Raw genomic sequence first — 18,019 nt, forward strand, 5'->3', positions numbered from 1 at the left:
TTCAGGATATTCTCTATATATTTATTGTAATCAGGGGTTTAGGCTCAATGCCCCCCCCCTCCGCATATTCGACAGTTTCATTAATCAAGACTTTAGGACAGCCGCAGCAGCCATTTATTCCAAAAAAAAAAAAAAGTCGTTTCTCAACCCCTTATTATCATCTTCCAATAGTTTTACAAAACACTTCACTATCAAAAACATGTGAATGATATTCTTTCAAATTCTTATGATGGATGAGAAAAGTATGGAGCTAGTGGAATAGCACCCGAAAGTAGTGAAGAAGAACAAACTAGTGATTAGTGATAAAAATTAGAAAGAAAAAAAAATTAGAAAAAAGAAAAGAAGTGGCAGCATTCTAGTGGCCAAACTTGGCAGTGGTGCCGTATGATATAATAGCCCAAAGAGTAAAGCGCATCATTCGTTTTCTTCAAACCCAGCCCAGAAAAAAAAAATTCACAAATTCCCAATCCCCCCAATTCTTCCTTCTCCTCTCTCTCTCTCTAGGGTTTACTGCTAATCCCTCACTTTCTCTCACTATCAAATTCACAACCTTCGAATTCCTATGGCTCCACATCGGGACCCCTAACTCTATCTCTCCACTGTTTTGAAGAATTTCTTATAGCTGGTTCAGAGATCTCTGTAATGAGCAACGATTTGGAATCGGATGCGAAGTTGGAATCCGCTGACGACGTTAAGGAAGCTGAACCTAAGGACGGCGGCGTTGGTAGCCCCGAGGATGAGGCTAGGGTTTCGCCAATGGAGCTCGATTTAGAGGCCGAGGGCGGCGGTTCTATGGGCTCCGAGGGCGGGAGATCTGATAGAGTTAGGGTTAGTCCGGAGAGTGGCGATGGAAATGTAGATAAGGGAATGGAATCGAAAGGGTTTAAAATTCAGGGCGGCGATGGATTGGGTAACGATGATATTGATGACGTGTTTGATATTGCGAGAGTTGAAATTGATGATCAGGATGAGGATAGCTCTGAGGCTCAGAATGAGAGTGTGGATTTGTTATCTGAGTTTGATGAGTATGTGGCTAATGAGAAGGACGGAATGGCTTTGGGAACCTCCAGAGCTCTCAGCTATGGTTTCGAAGTCGGTGATATGGTGTGGGGGAAGGTCAAGTCTCATCCCTGGTGGCCGGGGCATATATTTAATGAGGCCTTTGCCACGTCTCAGGTGCGCCGGACACGGAGGGAAGGTCATGTCCTGGTGGCTTTCTTTGGTGATAGTAGTTATGGCTGGTTCGACCCGGCTGAGCTTATCCCGTTCGAGCCCCATTTCGCTGAGAAGTCTCGGCAGACGAATTACAGGAATTTTAACAGGGCTGTAGAGGAGGCTGTTGATGAGGCAAGTCGCAGGTGTGGAGTTGGTTTTGTGTGTAAATGTAGGAATCCGTATAATTTTCGGGCCACTAGTGTGCCGGGGTACTTTGTTGTTGATGTGCCGGATTATGAGCATGGAGCAGTGTACTCTACGGATCAGATTAGGAAGGCGAGGGATGGTTTTAATCCTGCTGAGATGGTGGCTCTCGTAAAGCAGTTGGCAAGCTCACCAGTCCAAGGTGATCAGAAGAGCCTTAGCTTCATTACGAATAAGGCTACTCTATTTGCTTATCGGAAGGCTGTGTTTGAAGAGTATGATGAGACCTATGCTCAGGCATTTGGGGCTCGGTCGTCTTCACGTAATGCAGTTGCAGTGTCAGATCAGCCTGTTAAGCCTCGAGGTATATCAATGCTTTCTCGTCATCGTTGTTATGGTTGAACACTTCATTTTTGTATCTTACTTTGGCGGTTAACCATAGCTGCATATGAGTGTGTTTGGTAATTTGCTTTATTGGTTCTGAATATTTTCAAAAACTATTTGTTTTACATTCTTGCATAGGTTTTGTGTTGTTTATGCCGATAAGGAGAAGCTTTATCAGTTTCCAGTGATATTATTCTTGCACGGGTTATGTAAATTAGTAGTTTTATGAGAATGTGTTCAAGACCTTGAATCGATAGTCTTGGTAGTCCTGTGATCTGAAGTAGCCTTCCACATCAAGGTTCCTGTAATTTTTGTTCTGTTTTTATTTCTTCCTAACTTGTACCAGTCCATGACTGTGTTTAGAAATCCTTCTACTTTACCCTCCTTGTACTAATACTTTATCATCCTTACATTTTTTTATTGTACCTCTGCTCAGTTTAATTGTTTTCATGCCTTTTCATCTGTCTTGCAAATTGAATTGGCTTAATATGTGTGCACTGCCCCTCCTTGTTTCTGATGGTAATTTTTCCTCATTCAGCACCTTTGAGTGGTCCTTTGGTGATTGCTGAAGCTCTGGGTGGGCGGAAGAGTGCCACAAAATCTATGAAAGTCAAGGACCATTCAAAGAAAGACAAATACCTTTTCAAGCGGAGAGATGAAGCCAGCAATGTGAAACCCCACCAAAGTACACAGGGCCAAGCGAGTTCCTCAGCCCCATTTGCGTACTTGGAGGGATCAATAGCATTAGGAGATGGAGATTTTATGTTACAAAAGAGGGCTCCATCTCCCTCTATGAAACTGCAGATTTTAAAACATGAGCAGACTGAGTTTATGAGCAAGGATGCATCCGGCAAAGAAACTGTAAACTTAAATCAGGTACCAGCAAACAGCTCTCTTACCAGCCAAGGTGTTACCACTGGTGCAAAGCTATCTCTAAAGCTTTCTCTGGACAAGGAAAGTGGAGCCCTGCGGGAGGTGAAAGAGGTATTGACACAGAATGTAGCTGTAGGTCCTGCAAGCACAGGCTGCTCTGATTTATTGGGTGAAGGGACCAAGCAATGTATAAAAGATGAAACATCAGAGTCTTTGAAGCAGGAAGGGGAGGGTCCGATGGAGGTTAAAAATGAGGAGAGTGCCAAATTGTCTGGTTCATATGACAATTTACAACCACCTTTGAGTTTTCCAAAGAAAGTGGAGGAAGGCAATGAATTAAATGAAGTTCATATTGGTCACAGTGTTGGAGATTCTTCACCAATTGAGGCAAAGAGTTCAGCTGGAAAGAAGGCTGTTGGTGGAGTGAAAAAGGCAAAGGTTCTTAAACGGCCACTGGGTGACATGAACCCTGAGAACTCTATTATGGGAGACAAAAAGAAGAAGAAGAAGAAGAAACAGTTGGGTTCAGAAACAAGCTTCAGAGATCCACAGAGGACTTTGACTTCTGGAAAAGTGAGTTCCTTGGTGGGTAAGGTAGCTGGAAAGCCCAACCATGCAGGATTGGCTCCAGAAGAAGAGTTTCAGGTAGAACATCATAAGAAAGATGTTGCTGTTAATAATGAATTGTCTGGATCTGCTGGAACATTGCCGATTCTTAAAGAGCTTGAATTACCACAACTAGTAAGCGATTTGCAAGCCCTTGCACTTGATCCTTTTCATGGTCGTGAAACAAACAACCCTGCAATTGTTCGGCAGTTCTTTCTGCAATTCCGGGCCCTTGTCTATCAGAAAAGCTTGGTTCTATCACCGCCATCTGAAACAGAGCTTGTTGAAGGTCGTAGCTCTAAAACTCCATCTGGTCTCAAAGCCTCAGAAATTTCTCCTCGGGAACCAGTTAGAGATGTACCCTCCTCGAAGGCTGGAAAACCCTTGTTCAGATCCGATGACCGCACCATAGCTGGGCGGAAACGTGCTCCATCTGATCGTCAAGGAGAGATTGCAGCTAAGAAGTCCAAGAAAATGAGTGATTTAAAATCATTGGCTGCAGAAAGGAAGATTGGTCTAAAAAGTTCAGAGACCCAGCGTGGAGAGGTAAAAGAAACAGCTGTGCCCATATCGCGGAAGTCACTGAAGCCAGGTCTTTTGAAGAAAATGGAACCTCCATCCAAGGTTGTTGAGCCCACCATGCTTGTGATGAAATTCCCTCCCAAAATCTCTCTGCCTTCACCTGCAGAACTGAAGGCAAAATTTGCTCGTTTTGGACCAATGGATCAGTCTGGTCTCCGTGTGTTCTACAAGTCCTCGACATGCAGAGTTGTATTTCTGTACAAATCTGATGCACAAGCAGCATTGAAGGTTGCTACTTCAAACAACTCCTTTTTTGGCAATGTTAGTGTGAGGTTCCAGCTTCGAGAGGTGGATGGTCCTGAAGTTCCTGCATCTGGGAAGGGCAATGGAGATGACAATTCTACTGAGACCCCGCGGGCTAAGGATTCTGCATTCATGCCATCTCCGGCACTCAAACAGCGGCAGCAGCTGCAGTCTCTCTCACACAGTGCAATCCAACCGAAGTCGATTCTGAAGAAGTCATCGGGTGATGAACCACGAGGACAGGTAACTGGTGGCAATGGAAATAGTAAAGGAACTGCACGTGTAAAATTCATGTTGGGTGGGGAAGAACCTAGTAGAAATGAGCAATTGATGATGCCTGGTAATAGAAATAACAACTTCAACAACAACAGTGCTAGTTTTGCAGATGATGGTGCACCTTCTTCTTCTACTTCTGTTGCTATGATGAATTATAATGCTAGAAACTTTCAAAAGGTTACTCCTCCACCCTCTTCATTGCCTCCTATACTTCCTCTTCCTCATAGTCGGCCTCCACCTTCTCAATATGCAAAACCCCCACCACCACATAGTAATTTTTCACAGCAGCATACGGAAATGACGCCACCTCCACCACCACCACCAAGCAGAAGCAGTCACAATATTCTCAACACACCCTCCACATTTCCGAGTGCACCCACAGTTGATATTTCCCAGCAGATGCTAAGCCTGTTGACGAGGTGCAATGATGTTGTGACCAACGTACAGGGCTTGCTTGGATATGTGCCCTACCATCCTCTTTGATGAGTCCCTGAATATATATGCCCATAAAGCAAGACCAGAAAATTACATCTCACGTCAACATCGTTTGAAAGAAAGCTTCAAGTAGGCTTGAAATCTTTCCCTTACCGGCTATAAATTTGCAGTGAAGCTGTCGAAGAGGTTACCAATTTAAGCAAATTGTAGTCTCAGCGGACCATGTAGTTTCTTTTACTGGTGAAATACTCGCATATGTATTCATGATATTGATAGTGGCATTTTGTTTATCTGCTCTTTTTTTTTCGTTGGCTGACTTTTTGTTGAGGTTTGTTCGGCGGGCTACGTCTCGCAACCCTTCTCATCTCTATTTTAGACCGGCTTTGTGCTCATACAAATTGGGGTGAATGGAAGAACTGTGCTCAAATGGCCTTGACCTTGTGGATTACAAGCACCAAATCTGCTCTGCAAGCACCAAATGGCATTGAATTTTGTTTAGAGCACATAATGGCATACGGGCATGGTGACAGAGCCCGACCAACAAAGTGCACCCGGTGTCTTTTGATTACAAAATAGCAAGCATCAGGAATGTGGAAAAAGACTAGCCCACCATCCTAGATGTAGACATCTTATAGTGGTGAAATGTTTCATAATCGGTTACATTTACATTTACATTTAATATAACTAGTTATGAAAAAGTGAATATAGTTTTATTGGTTTGATACCCACCATTGATCAATATGTGAAAGAAGTATAGAATTGGGCGGATAAGAGCTCACCTAGGGCTGTCAATTTTGACACGACCCGATAACACGACTTGAAACTCGCACGAAATAAAGCGGGTTGAACCCGCACGATTAAAAAGAGGGTCGGCCGTGGGTCAACCCGCCATGACCCATTTAATAAATGTTTTGGCCACGGGTCAACCCGCCAACCCGAAGTGAACCCGAATAACCCGATTATGCTTCTTGAAATTTTAGACATTGGGAGTATTTGATCATAAGATTAGACAATTTGAAATATCTTGCTTTATAATTATTGGATTTAATTATTTATGAATATATATAATTATTTATATTCTTCGTATTGTGGAGTTTTTAGTTAATTTAATCAATTTCTGCATTTTTTTTAGTTAAATTGGTCGCATTGTTAACCCTTAAATGGGTCATTTTGTCTAACACGACACAACATATTTGTAAATGGGTTAAGCGGGTTGAAAACGGGTAACCCGTTTAATAAATAGGTTGGGTTTGAGTTTAAATTTTTGACACGATTATTAAATGGGTTGGGTTTGAGTTTATATTTTGCGACACGACAAATATCTTGACCCGACATGAACCCAACTCGACACGACCCATTGCTCACCCCAGCAGAGGCCACAATCCATGTAGACTTGTTTTGTTTTTTTGAAACGACGAACATTTTTTTTTTTTTTTTTTTTGAATAAAGGCCTAAATAAAATTATTACACCGATCCACAACAAATATTTTTTTTTAATATGGTTGTAGAAAATAATTTTCATTAAACAACATTTGCCGATTCATGGTGTTAAAGCTATCATTCTCTAGAATCTAACTTTTATTCTCCGTAACAGATTCAACTATTTCAAATTTGTACATTATGTGTTTATCCGCGAATTTAATTATCTTTTCACTTGAAAAAGATATTTATGGTTTATTCTCCACTCATTTTGTCCGGATAGTTACTAAATTAAAAAAACTTTCTATAAAAGTGTAAAACAAAGAATCTTCGAAAAGATGGAAATGGAAGAACTAATCCTTTAGGAATGTTTTCTGAAGATAAAAAAATAAGGGGGGGAATGTTTGACGATGACGTAAAGAGTAAGGTCACGCCGGCCTTCACACGCTTACCAAAATGGCAAAATCACCTATCCTTTTCTTTCCTACTTTTATTTTCAGCAAAAGTAAAAAAGAAAAAGAAAAGAAACAACACTCTCTTTCAGCCTCTGAATGAGCTTGTCCTCCCATATTCTTCCATTATTTATGTCACACCAAGGCTTAATATCTAATTTTATAACTTTATTAATAGTATCATAAATATTTATAATGAAAATTCTACTCAATGTATATGTACTTTAATAGCAGACAAGGCTATAACATCAAATCAACTTTTTTGATCTCCGCTTTGAACTCGACCCGACCTGATTTACCACTAGATAAAACCAGTCTATGTCAATATTAATGTGGTGTATTTGATCCGCCGTAAACAAATTTTTTATTAATTATATGATTGAGCTTTTATACAAATAATTTCAGAAACTTGAGTCATTTAACACTTTCCTAATATTTATCACATTTGTATCTTAAAATTAATCCCCGATATGTATTTTTAATCATATTTATAATTCATCAATTAATTTAATATAATCTAATATTTATCTACAAGAGAATTTCATATCTTGAACGTTCTTGTTAGAGAAGCCAATACATCCACTGAATCACTTATCATGATTACTTTAACTTTATACTTTTATGGTATAGACACGGTCGATTATCAAAACAAACTCTTTATTCATTATATGGTTTAATTCTGAATAACTAATAACATATAAAACAAAAGATAAAAAAGAAAACCGCGTGTTGCTTAAGCAGTATTCCATTTGGCAATAGCATAAAGCATCTAAGATTTATTATTTTTAATTACTTCTTACGCTCCCCACGTCACACGCATGAAACACGTAGAAGAGAACTATATCCTACACCTTCTAGGCGACCCCGGAATCCAGAACTCCCCAAACTGCACTGGAATCTCACTCGCTAAAACAATGCAACCACCCGCGTTCTAAAGGGCAAACTCGTAATTCCCCACCTCTACGAAGCTTCGCCTTTCATTATTCTTGCTCCACAGTCCGTTCCTATATATAACCCCCACCTCCTCCACCTTCCTCTCCAAAAATTACAGTTCTCTGATTCTCTCTCTCTCTCTCTCTCTCTTCAATCTAAATCTCGAGATCTTCAACAATATCCGATTCGATCTTCATCATCAATGGATTGCAGGCCTTTGGAAATAACGGTGTTCGGCGCCAATGACATCAAGGACGTCAACATGTTCTCCAAGATGGACGTCTACGCCGCCGTCTCCGTCTCCGGTAACGGCTTCAGGAAGCAGAAGCTCCGCACCCCCGTCCACAAAGACGCCGGCACCAACCCCAAATGGAACCACACCCTCAAGTTCACCCTCGACAACTCCGCCCTCGACCGCCTCAAAATCAAAATCAAGCTCATCTCTGACCGCACCTTCGGCGAGACCAAGATCGGAAAGGCCGTGGTTCCGGTCAAGGACCTCCTGCAAAACGAGAAGAACGACAAGCACGTGACCTACCCGGTGGTGACTGCCAAGGGGAGACCCAAAGGCAGCGTCAGTTTCGGGTACAAGTTCGGCGAGAAATTCACGGCGCCTCTTCCGGTCCAGCATGAGGCCCACAAGAAGGCCCACCAGCCCGTTGTGGCGTACCCGGTCGGTCATGCCGGGTCGAGCTCCGCTTACCCGCCACCCGGCGTGGCCCACCCGGTCTATCATCCTTACCCGCCTCAGCCACAACCGGGCTACGGGTACCCGCCGCAGCAGCAGCAACCGGGCTACGGGTACCCGCCGCAGCAGCAACCGGGCTACGGGTACCCGCCGCAGCAGCAGGCCGGGTACGGGCACCCGCCGGTAGTGCAGCCGGGTTATGGGTACGTGCAGCAGCCGCAGAAGCCCAAAAGAGGAGGAGGAGGGAACATGGCGCTTGGGTTGGGAGCGGGACTGTTGGGTGGGTTGCTGATCGGAGATATGGTTTCCGATGTCGGTGAGATGGCGGCGTATGATGCTGGTTATGATGATGCTTTGGGTGGTGGGTTTGATTTCTAGAAGGTTTTCTAGAATTGGGGTTTCCATTTGTTTGATTTGTTACGTTTGTTTTCGGTTCTTATTTGTAGTTTAGTTTTTATGAGTATGTAAATGGGAGACTTTGAGAAGGTTTTGAGGGTTTATGTGACGCTCAATAAATCAATGGAGGTTTATACCTTCTTGCCTATAATGGATGTATATATTTGATTTCTTGACTACTATCAGTTATTTGCTTGTGGTTGAAGTTAGGAATTCGGCCTAACTTCGGTTTGGTTTGAGCAATTGCTGAAGAACAAGCTTGAAGTTTTGGAATTGTGTTATGCTGTAGAGGTCAAATTTGTTTGAAGGGAGCATGTACCATTCATCCACCTAGTTGTTGTGGATGCCACTTTCTTTCTTTTGTCGGTGGCGATTAAATTGATGGTTCTTGTCGTAATCAGATTGATTAGAAACATAAACAAACAAGTAACATCGAATTAATTAAGGTGAATACAAACATAAACAAACATGGCATTACATATGAAATTGGTGACCTTAAGTGACAGTGTTGCCAAATGCCAATTAGTATTAGGCCTCATCAAAAAGCCCGCGGATCAAGTGGGCCGATGGAGGCCCGCCGGCCCTGAGGGCTTTTAGCCCGGCCCGGCCCGTCAAAAAACCCGCAAAAGCCCGCCTCGGTGGGCCGAGGCCGGCCCGCCTAAAGCCCGCAAAAACCCGGCCCGGCCCGTAGGCCCGGCCCGTAAAAGCCCGCTTGGCCCGGCCCGTAAAAGCCCATAAAATATTATATATATATATATATATATATATATATATGTAGATTTGTGTGTGTGTGTGTTTATAAATATATATATACACACACTCACACATAGATATATATTTGTGTGTGTGTTTATATATATATATATATGTGTGTGTGTGTGTGTTATATATATATAGAAAAGATATATATGCATTACCGCATAATAAATATATATATATATATATATATATAGATATATATTATATGTGTGTGTGTTTATATATATATATATATATATATAATTATATATATAGATATATATATGTGTGTGTGTGTGTTTATATATATATATATAGAGAGAGAGAGAGAGATATATATATATATATATGTGTGTGTGTGTGTGTTTATATATATATATATATAGAGAGAGATATATATATGTGTGTGTGTGTGTTTATATATATATATATATAATTATATATATAGATATATATATGTGTGTGTGTGTTTATATATATATATATATAGAGATAGATATATATATATATATATGTGTGTGTGTGTGTGTTTATATATATATAGAGAGATATATATATATGTGTGTGTGTGTGTGTGTGTTTATATATATATATATATATATATGTGTGTGTGTGTGTGTGTGTGGAAGTTCTTATAATTCTATTATTCTATATAGAATATGTGCATATATATATATATTCTACATATCGGTTGACCAATTCGATCGGATTCGAAAATATGGTAAAATTAGCTAAATTTTGTACCACACTTATAATTTATTGTAATAAACTCATCCAACGGTCGGTTTTTCCATTTTCTTTGAATTGATATGGGTTGCTCTTTGGAGTATATGATATATAAATATAGGTTTATAAGAATAACTAAGTTTGACCTAGTTGATCGAATTCGAAACGATAACCAAATTGGCTGGATTTTCTACAACCACCATAAAACATTACAATCTCTCAATCGAACGGTCGGTTTCTCTGAATTCATTTTCCACTTCATGATTGCTTTAGAATGAACCTAAACAATTTAAATACAATGAATATGTCATACAATTTTAGGAGGAAAATTGGTATAGACCAATGTGTTTGTAATTAAAATTAATTTTTTTTATCTTATGTCCACGCACATCCATTGATGGAATATATACAAACGTGATGTGAAAAAATAAGCACGTTTCGAGGTTGTCACGGCATCGGTCAACCAATAAAACATATAAGTGTCTACGGTTGACTAATCCGATCGGATTCGAAAATATGGTGAAATTGGCTAAATTTTGTACCACACTTATAATTTATTGTAATAAACTCATCCAACGGTCGGTTTTTCCATTTTCTTTGAATTGATATGGGTTGCTCTTTGGAGTATATGATATATAAATATAGGTTTATAAGAGTAACTAAGTTTGACCTAGTTGATCGAATTCGAAACGATAACCAAATTGGCTGGATTTTCTACAACCACCATAAAACATTACAATCTCTCAATCGAGCGGTTGGTTTCTCTGAATTCATTTTCCACTTCATGATTGCTTTAGAATGAACCTAAACAATTTAAATACAATGAATATGTCATACAACTTTAGGAGGAAAATTGGTATAGACCAATGTGTTTGTAATTAAAATTAATTTTTTTTATCTTATGTCCACGCACATCCATTGATGGAATATATACAAATGTGATGTGAAAAAATAAGCACGTTTCGAGGTTGTCACGGCATCGGTCAACCAATAAAACATATAAGTGTCTACGGTTGACTAATCCGATCGGATTCGAAAATATGGTGAAATTGGCTAAATTTTGTACCACACTTATAATTTATTGTAATAAACTCATCCAACGGTCGGTTTTTCCATTTTCTTTGAATTGATATGGGTTGCTCTTTGGAGTATATGATATATAAATATAGGTTTATAAGAGTAACTAAGTTTGACCTAGTTGATCGAATTCGAACCGATAACCAAATTGGCTGGATTTTCTACAACCACCATAAAACATTACAATCTCTCAATCGAGCGGTTGGTTTCTCTGAATTCATTTTCCACTTCATGATTGCTTTAGAATGAACCTAAACAATTTAAATACAATGAATATGTCATACAACTTTAGGAGGAAAATTGGTATAGACCAATGTGTTTGTAATTAAAATTAATTTTTTTTTATCTTATGTCCACGCACATCCATTGATGGAATATATACAAATGTGATGTGAAAAAATAAGCACGTTTCGAGGTTGTTACGGCATCGGTCAACCAATAAAACATATAAGTGTCTACGGTTGACTAATCCGATCGGATTCGAAAATATGGTGAAATTGGCTAAATTTTTTACCACACTCATAATTTATTGTAATAAACTCATCCAGCGGTCGGTTTTTTCATTTTCTTTGAATTGATAGGGGTTGCTCTTTGGAGTGTATGATATATAAATATAGATTTATAAAAAATGAGTGTCTTTAAAAATTTATTTATCAATAAATTAGTATCTATATATAAATATAGATTTTTTTTGGTACAATATAGTTATATAGATATGTTATCTTTGGTTGTATTTGATCATTATCCATTGAATTTCCAAAGCTTGATTAAAAAAAAAAATACTTGTGTCTTTAAATATTTATTTATAAATAAAGCCCGCAAGGCCCGGCCCAAAAAAGCCCGCAAGGCCAAGCCCGGCCCGGCCCGAAAAAGCCCGCAAGGCCCGCTTTATATGGACGGGCTTGGATCCTTTGATTTTTAATAAAGCCCGGCCCGGCCCGGCCCGCAATTAATTAAAAATATAGCAAGGCCCGGCCCGGCCCAAGCCCGCTATGAATGGGCCAGGCCGGGCCCGGCCCGGCCCGTTGACGACCCCTAATTAGTATGAAGTATGAAGCATAAAAGTTTTAGGACCGTGGCACATAGGCACTATGACAGTTATATATATATATATATATATATTTTTTTTTTTGGAGAATATGACAGTTCTATTTTTCAAGATAGAGAATTCAAAATCAACAGTGTAACTGAACTGATCAAGAACTTAATAAATAATAACACTTGAGTGTCAATGAGTCAACTAAACAAATATAGAATTCATACAAATAGTGGTCAACTGTGTGATAATGTTGTTCAACCTCCAAAAACTCTCTTCTCTATGGTCTTTTGGGCTTTTCTATTGGAGTTTGTTATTTTAGGTTTGTAGTGAACTAGTGTCTGATCTAAGAAAAGGCAAAATATTATATGACTTGAAGAAAATGAACCGTCTTCAAGGTTTCATGTATAATTTGAATTAAATTTAAATCAGGTGTCAATGTCATTCATCACATGCCAGAATGACCATTACATACCCTTCTGCTGCATTCAACTAAACAGATCAAGAAAGTGTGGTAGTACCCACGATGATACATAGAAATAGGTCCACTCATTAAATATCAAATTTACAGAGACTAATGTAAACCCTCTTTTAGTACTACTCTAAGGTTTCATGCATATGAATTGAAGGAGTCTTGGTCATTTCATATTTCTATTTCAACTTTAGGGTTTTTGGCTCTTTCCCTCTCATTGTGTTTATTTATCCAATCACTACCAGCCTAAATTCTTTTCTTGCCGTGAAGAATACTACCACTTCCGTGATGCAACCACAACGAGCCTCCCGTTTCAAGACACTTTCTTTTCAATAATTGAATGAGAGGTGTACGCATGCTTTCTAAATCTACTAGAGATACTTTACATTTCAGTATGGCTATGAAATGGTTTATTTGTCGAGATCTAATGTTATGAGTGCAAGATATTAAGTAATCAAGTAGCACGATGCACATGTAGAAAATAGTCACTTTATTCTCTTTCGTTGTGCTCTGCCAATCCGCTTTTTGATTTATGAAAAAATCTTACGTCAAAGTTTTCTTGTTTCGAATCTATCTCAGGGAACTGGCACTCAAAGGAGATGATCCAAATAAGAAGAGTAGAGTTCTGGTAACGAAAGTCGGAAACAGTGCTTTACACCTACGTACGCCTTAACAATGACATATTTTTTATGTTTTGCTAGTATTATGCTATTCCCAATGGAGATGGAAGTGTGTCAAATTTCAAATTATAACTTATCGGAAACTTGTATATTGTGTCAAATTTAGATTATTGAAAAATATTAGCACTTCACTTCTCAATCTCACAACAGGAACGCATCTAATTAAATTGCCTTGAACCCGAAGCTATAGAGGTGGACAACAAGCTAGTCTAGGCTGACTAGGTAAGACGAGATCATTCCTTAAACAATTAAATTAGGAAAGTCCAGTTCCACACACACAAATAATCTCATCTTCAATCCATTATCCTACTACAAATAGGTAAAGCTTCTTTCTATATATCCTACTACACATAGGTAAAGCTTATTCTAATCTCACAAGTTCGCTCCCTAAGAATTTTCAAGAATTGGATTCAGTTTCAATGGATTGCAGGACCTTGGAACTAAGGCTGTTATCGGCTGACCAGATCAAGAACGTCAACAACTTCTCCACGATGGACGTCTACGCCGTCGTTTCAGTCTCCGGCGGAGCCGACAAGCACAAGTTCATCACACCCATCCACAAAAACTGCGGCACCCACCCCAGATGGAACCACTCCCCCTTCACTTTCACTCTCGACGACGCCGCTCTTAACCAGAACCGCCTCACGCTTAAGATCAAGCTCATCTCCGACCGAATCCTCAAGGAAACCAAGATCGGAAAGGCCGTCATTCCGGTGAGTCAGCTGCTAGAAAATAGTGGCAAGGACAACATCCCGTACGTGACCTACACGGTTTTAAGGCCCAAGGAGAAACCCCAGGGCTACGTCACTTTTGTTTACAAGTTCGGCGAGAAATTTTGGGCTCCTCTTCCCGTTCAGCCCAAGGCCCAAAAGGAGGTTCTCGAGCAGCCAAGGAGTTTGATGTCCATGCCACATCCGCAGGCCGAGTATGAGTACTCGTCACTTTTGCATTTGAGTTATGGGTATCCGTTACAGCCGCAAGCCGAGTACGAGTACTCGTCGATTGTGCAACAAAATTACGGGTACCCGATACAATAATCCGGTCACAGGTACCCCGTACCCCTCACAGTAACCGGACTATTAGGGAGGACATGGCTGCTTGTGATGCTGGTTATATTGATGGGTTCGGAGATGACTTTTTGACTTCCAGAAATTTTACCATCTTGGGGGGTTTTAAATTGTTAATTTCGTTAAGTAATGTAAATAGGGAGACTATGGAGTACCTCCTTACCTGATTTCATGTTCAACAAATTCTAGTTTCATTTGCCAGGAAAAAAAAAAAAAAATCTAGTTTCACATAGTTGCTTATGGTTGAAGTTATTGGTTTATCTGTCATGTTACTGTAGTTATTGGGATTTTGTTGTCTCCATTGTATATCAAATTGAATCCTAGTTTGCTTCAAACCTCTCATGTGAACATAAATTGAATATTCGATCGACATTTACCGAGATACTACAATGTACAGACGAAAAAAAAAAATACTACAATCTAAAGAAAAAATTAACTTTTGTTTACCTAACTTCTCGATTTCTATAATAAGGTCTATTTCTTGCCCACAATACCATTAGCACTTCAGTCGATTCATCCTGTTGTATAGTCTCATGAATTGAACTAAATAAATTTATATCGTTTAATAATTCAATTGCATTATGACATTTCTAATTAACACATGACAATGATCATGGAGTTGTGGGGACAATTGGTTGGAGAACCTAGCTAGCTAGATAGACAGACATGTAAAGATCACCAAGGAGAAACAACAAAATCGAAAATTCATATCAAACATGTACGTCTACGTACGTGATCGATCAAATTTATGGGGCCGTGACCACTTACCCAATTTTAACCTAAAAATTGCCCACTTGCTCCACTAAGAGTTTTTTGACCCCATTTACCCAATCTAACTTCTACTGACATAATTACCCTCATTTTAATCTCTCTCTCTCTCTCTCTCTCTCTCTCTCTCTCTCTCTCTCCCCCCTCACCGATTCTCTCTCTCTCTCTCTCTCTCCCCCTTCCCCCCCAGCCGGACTGCCAGATGTTGAGCCACGACGCCTTCAGCACCATCTTCTCCGAGATCGGTGTCGGCAAGCATGTCCCAGGCGTAATCTTCGCCGAACTCGAGCCCACCGTCAAAGCCCACCATCTTCTTCTCCGAGATCGGTGCCGGCAAGCATATCCCAGGCGTAATCTTCGCCGACCTCGAGCCCACACTCAAATCCCACCATCTTATTCTCCGAGATCGATGCCGGCAAGCATGTCCTAGGCGTAATCTTCGCCGACCTCAAGCCTACCGTCAAAGCCCATCGTCCCAGTCGCTGCTGCTCGTGCTTGAAGCACCCGGAGTCGCTGGTCCCGATGTGGGAATTCGGGTCGGGTTTGTTTGATGGTCTACTGGGGGGCAGTAGACACATTATTGGCCCCCAGTAGACTTTGATACGAGGGACATGGATCACTATAGTGTGGTGTTTTGATAAGTTACATGTTGTTTTCTGTGTATTAAAGTCAAATTATCTGTGAATCCTACAAAAAGGTGCATTTTTGGTGGTCTATTGGGAGGCAGTAGAAACATTAGACTTTGTATTGGGGGGCAATAATATGATTACTGGGGGGCAGTAATATGATTATAAATTGATCAATTGTTCCTGTAGTGTATTCATTTTGGTTTTGGGAGTTCATACAATTCACTGGGCGTCAATAATATGATTTTTCGGAGGCAATAATATGATTACTGGGGGGCAGTAATATGATTACTGGGGGGCAATAATAGCCGGATTCTGGAATCCGGTCACCTGTCGTCGGAATCCGGTCACCGTTCGCCGGAGTCCAGTCACCGTTCGCCGGAGTCCAGTCACCGGTTGCCGGAGACTGCGCCGGCCACTAGTCACCGTAGCACAGCAAGGTGGAAGGTGAGTTCTCCCTCTAAGGGAGAAAGAAGGAGAGGGCAAAAAAGTCTAAAAAAAAAAGAAAAAAGAATTAATTGGGTAAAGGGGAAATAATCCCTTAGAGTGTTTTGGGTAAATGGGGTTAAAAAACAGTTGTTGGAGCAAGTGGGCAATTTTTAGCCTAAAATCGGGTAAATGATCATTTTCCCCAAATTTATTGAGCTAGAGAAACTCAGAATCTTAATCCAACAAGCATTTGGGAATTGGAAACATCAATGACAAACACCACGTACGTTGCTTGAGTCATCTACTTTAAATGACCACTGAATCATACTTTGGTATGATGTGCATCTGATTTCCACCAATAATGAATATCAAGCTAGCCAGCTAGGGTAAAAGTTTATACATTTCTATATAGTACTGTTGGGGTACATAGCCACCATGCACATAGTGCAGGAAAGATATATAACAAATCTTTGAAGTGTTGAATACGACTGTTGGACCTAGCTTGGTGGGGTTTGTTGCTCTTTCAATGGTGGGATTCTTAAGAGTGGGAATATTATTTGCAGTAGGTTCTGACCTTATATCTCTTTGAAAGATTTTTTTTTTTGGTAAATATTCACCCCATAGAAATATTATTAATCATATATGCTTTAATTAGAGGTACTATCTGTCGTCCTTGCTCTTATAACGTACGTCGTGCATGTGATATTGATGGATCGAGCACTATGCAGGGTTGCAGGCATGCGTGCCAATATTTATCCAAGATAAAAGTAAATTAATGGGGACGAAATGTACCCCATGCATGCAAACATCACGGTCATCACCACGCGTACGTACTATTATTACATATATCACAAGCTATCAAGCCGAAGGATTGAGAAGGTTCCCATAACAATTATTGAGACATGTGTGTGAAGCAAAGCAGTAGTATATAATATATATATATATATATATATATATTATAGCCTCCCTTGTGGTCATTCTTCTCTTCTCTCCTTCAACACTAGTGCAAAGGAGTTAGCTAGATGATATTATTGATATAAATAGAGCGAGTTGAAGAGAGAAATCTCTGTAACTAAGTTGTGAATGGGAGGGAAAAGAGAGCTCCCTTTGGTCCAATTAACTGATTAAGAGGGCTGAGGAGTGGTTAGATCGAGCTGTCATCTCATGCATTTTGGCTACCCTTGATTGTTATGGAAAGTAATGTGAAGGGTTTGGCCAGGTGCATGATGTGGGAGCAACTCCTTCTGCTTGCTTAGCCCGCCCATTGGATTGAAGGGAGCTCTCCCGCGCGCATCCATTCATCCTAGCATATCATATAGCCAATTAATAATGGTTGAAATTGAATAAAATCTATTAATTAAAGGATCTGAGGCTGTTTGTGTGTTTTACTATCTGTATCTGAAAGTCTGAAACATAATTCTTGGTTGCATGGCATTTCTATGCCTCACTTGGTCTTTGTGATGTTACATGTACAGTAGGTTAGTTACGGAAGTACACCGATTGCGGTCTTAAGCGGAAGTACTAGCTTATTGGTTGGATTATGTAGCATCATTTCGGTCAAGGTTTAGGGCAAGTATCATTTTCTTAAATGTGCAGGCAATTCTAAAACGGGTATTATTTGCTAGGGATACGTTTCCTGTTTAGGACGAATAGGCAAAAGCAAGTTTATGCTTCGGGAGCTTTTACTTTGGTATATATTATATATAGCAAGTTTATGCTGCAGGAGCTTTTGCTCTTGTGTATATAATATCATG

At 40.0% G+C, this 18,019-nt stretch overlaps 3 protein-coding genes across 3 annotated transcripts; all 3 read left to right on the forward strand.

Moving 5' to 3' along the window:
• The first annotated feature begins 423 nt into the window (after positions 1–423).
• On the forward strand, positions 424–5,047 carry LOC112191724. The gene is made up of 2 exons (XM_024331125.2): positions 424–1,723; positions 2,282–5,047. Exons 1-2 carry the CDS (start codon positions 643–645, stop codon positions 4,804–4,806), a joined length of 3,606 nt encoding a protein of 1,201 aa, XP_024186893.1. The 5' UTR covers positions 424–642; the 3' UTR covers positions 4,807–5,047.
• A 2,610-nt stretch (positions 5,048–7,657) lies between these two features.
• Positions 7,658–8,890, forward strand: LOC112193336 (protein SRC2). The gene has a single exon (XM_024333438.2). The coding sequence runs from the start codon at positions 7,765–7,767 to the stop codon at positions 8,626–8,628; it is 864 nt and encodes a 287-aa protein (XP_024189206.1). The 5' UTR covers positions 7,658–7,764; the 3' UTR covers positions 8,629–8,890.
• A 4,904-nt stretch (positions 8,891–13,794) lies between these two features.
• LOC112193337 (protein SRC2) lies at positions 13,795–14,412 on the forward strand. The gene has a single exon (XM_024333439.2). It carries the CDS (start codon positions 13,795–13,797, stop codon positions 14,410–14,412), a length of 618 nt encoding a protein of 205 aa, XP_024189207.1.
• The last annotated feature ends 3,607 nt before the right edge of the window (positions 14,413–18,019 follow it).

The sequence above is a fragment of the Rosa chinensis genome, chromosome 3 (assembly GCF_002994745.2).
Source record: "Rosa chinensis cultivar Old Blush chromosome 3, RchiOBHm-V2, whole genome shotgun sequence".
Taxonomy (NCBI): domain Eukaryota; kingdom Viridiplantae; phylum Streptophyta; class Magnoliopsida; order Rosales; family Rosaceae; genus Rosa; species Rosa chinensis.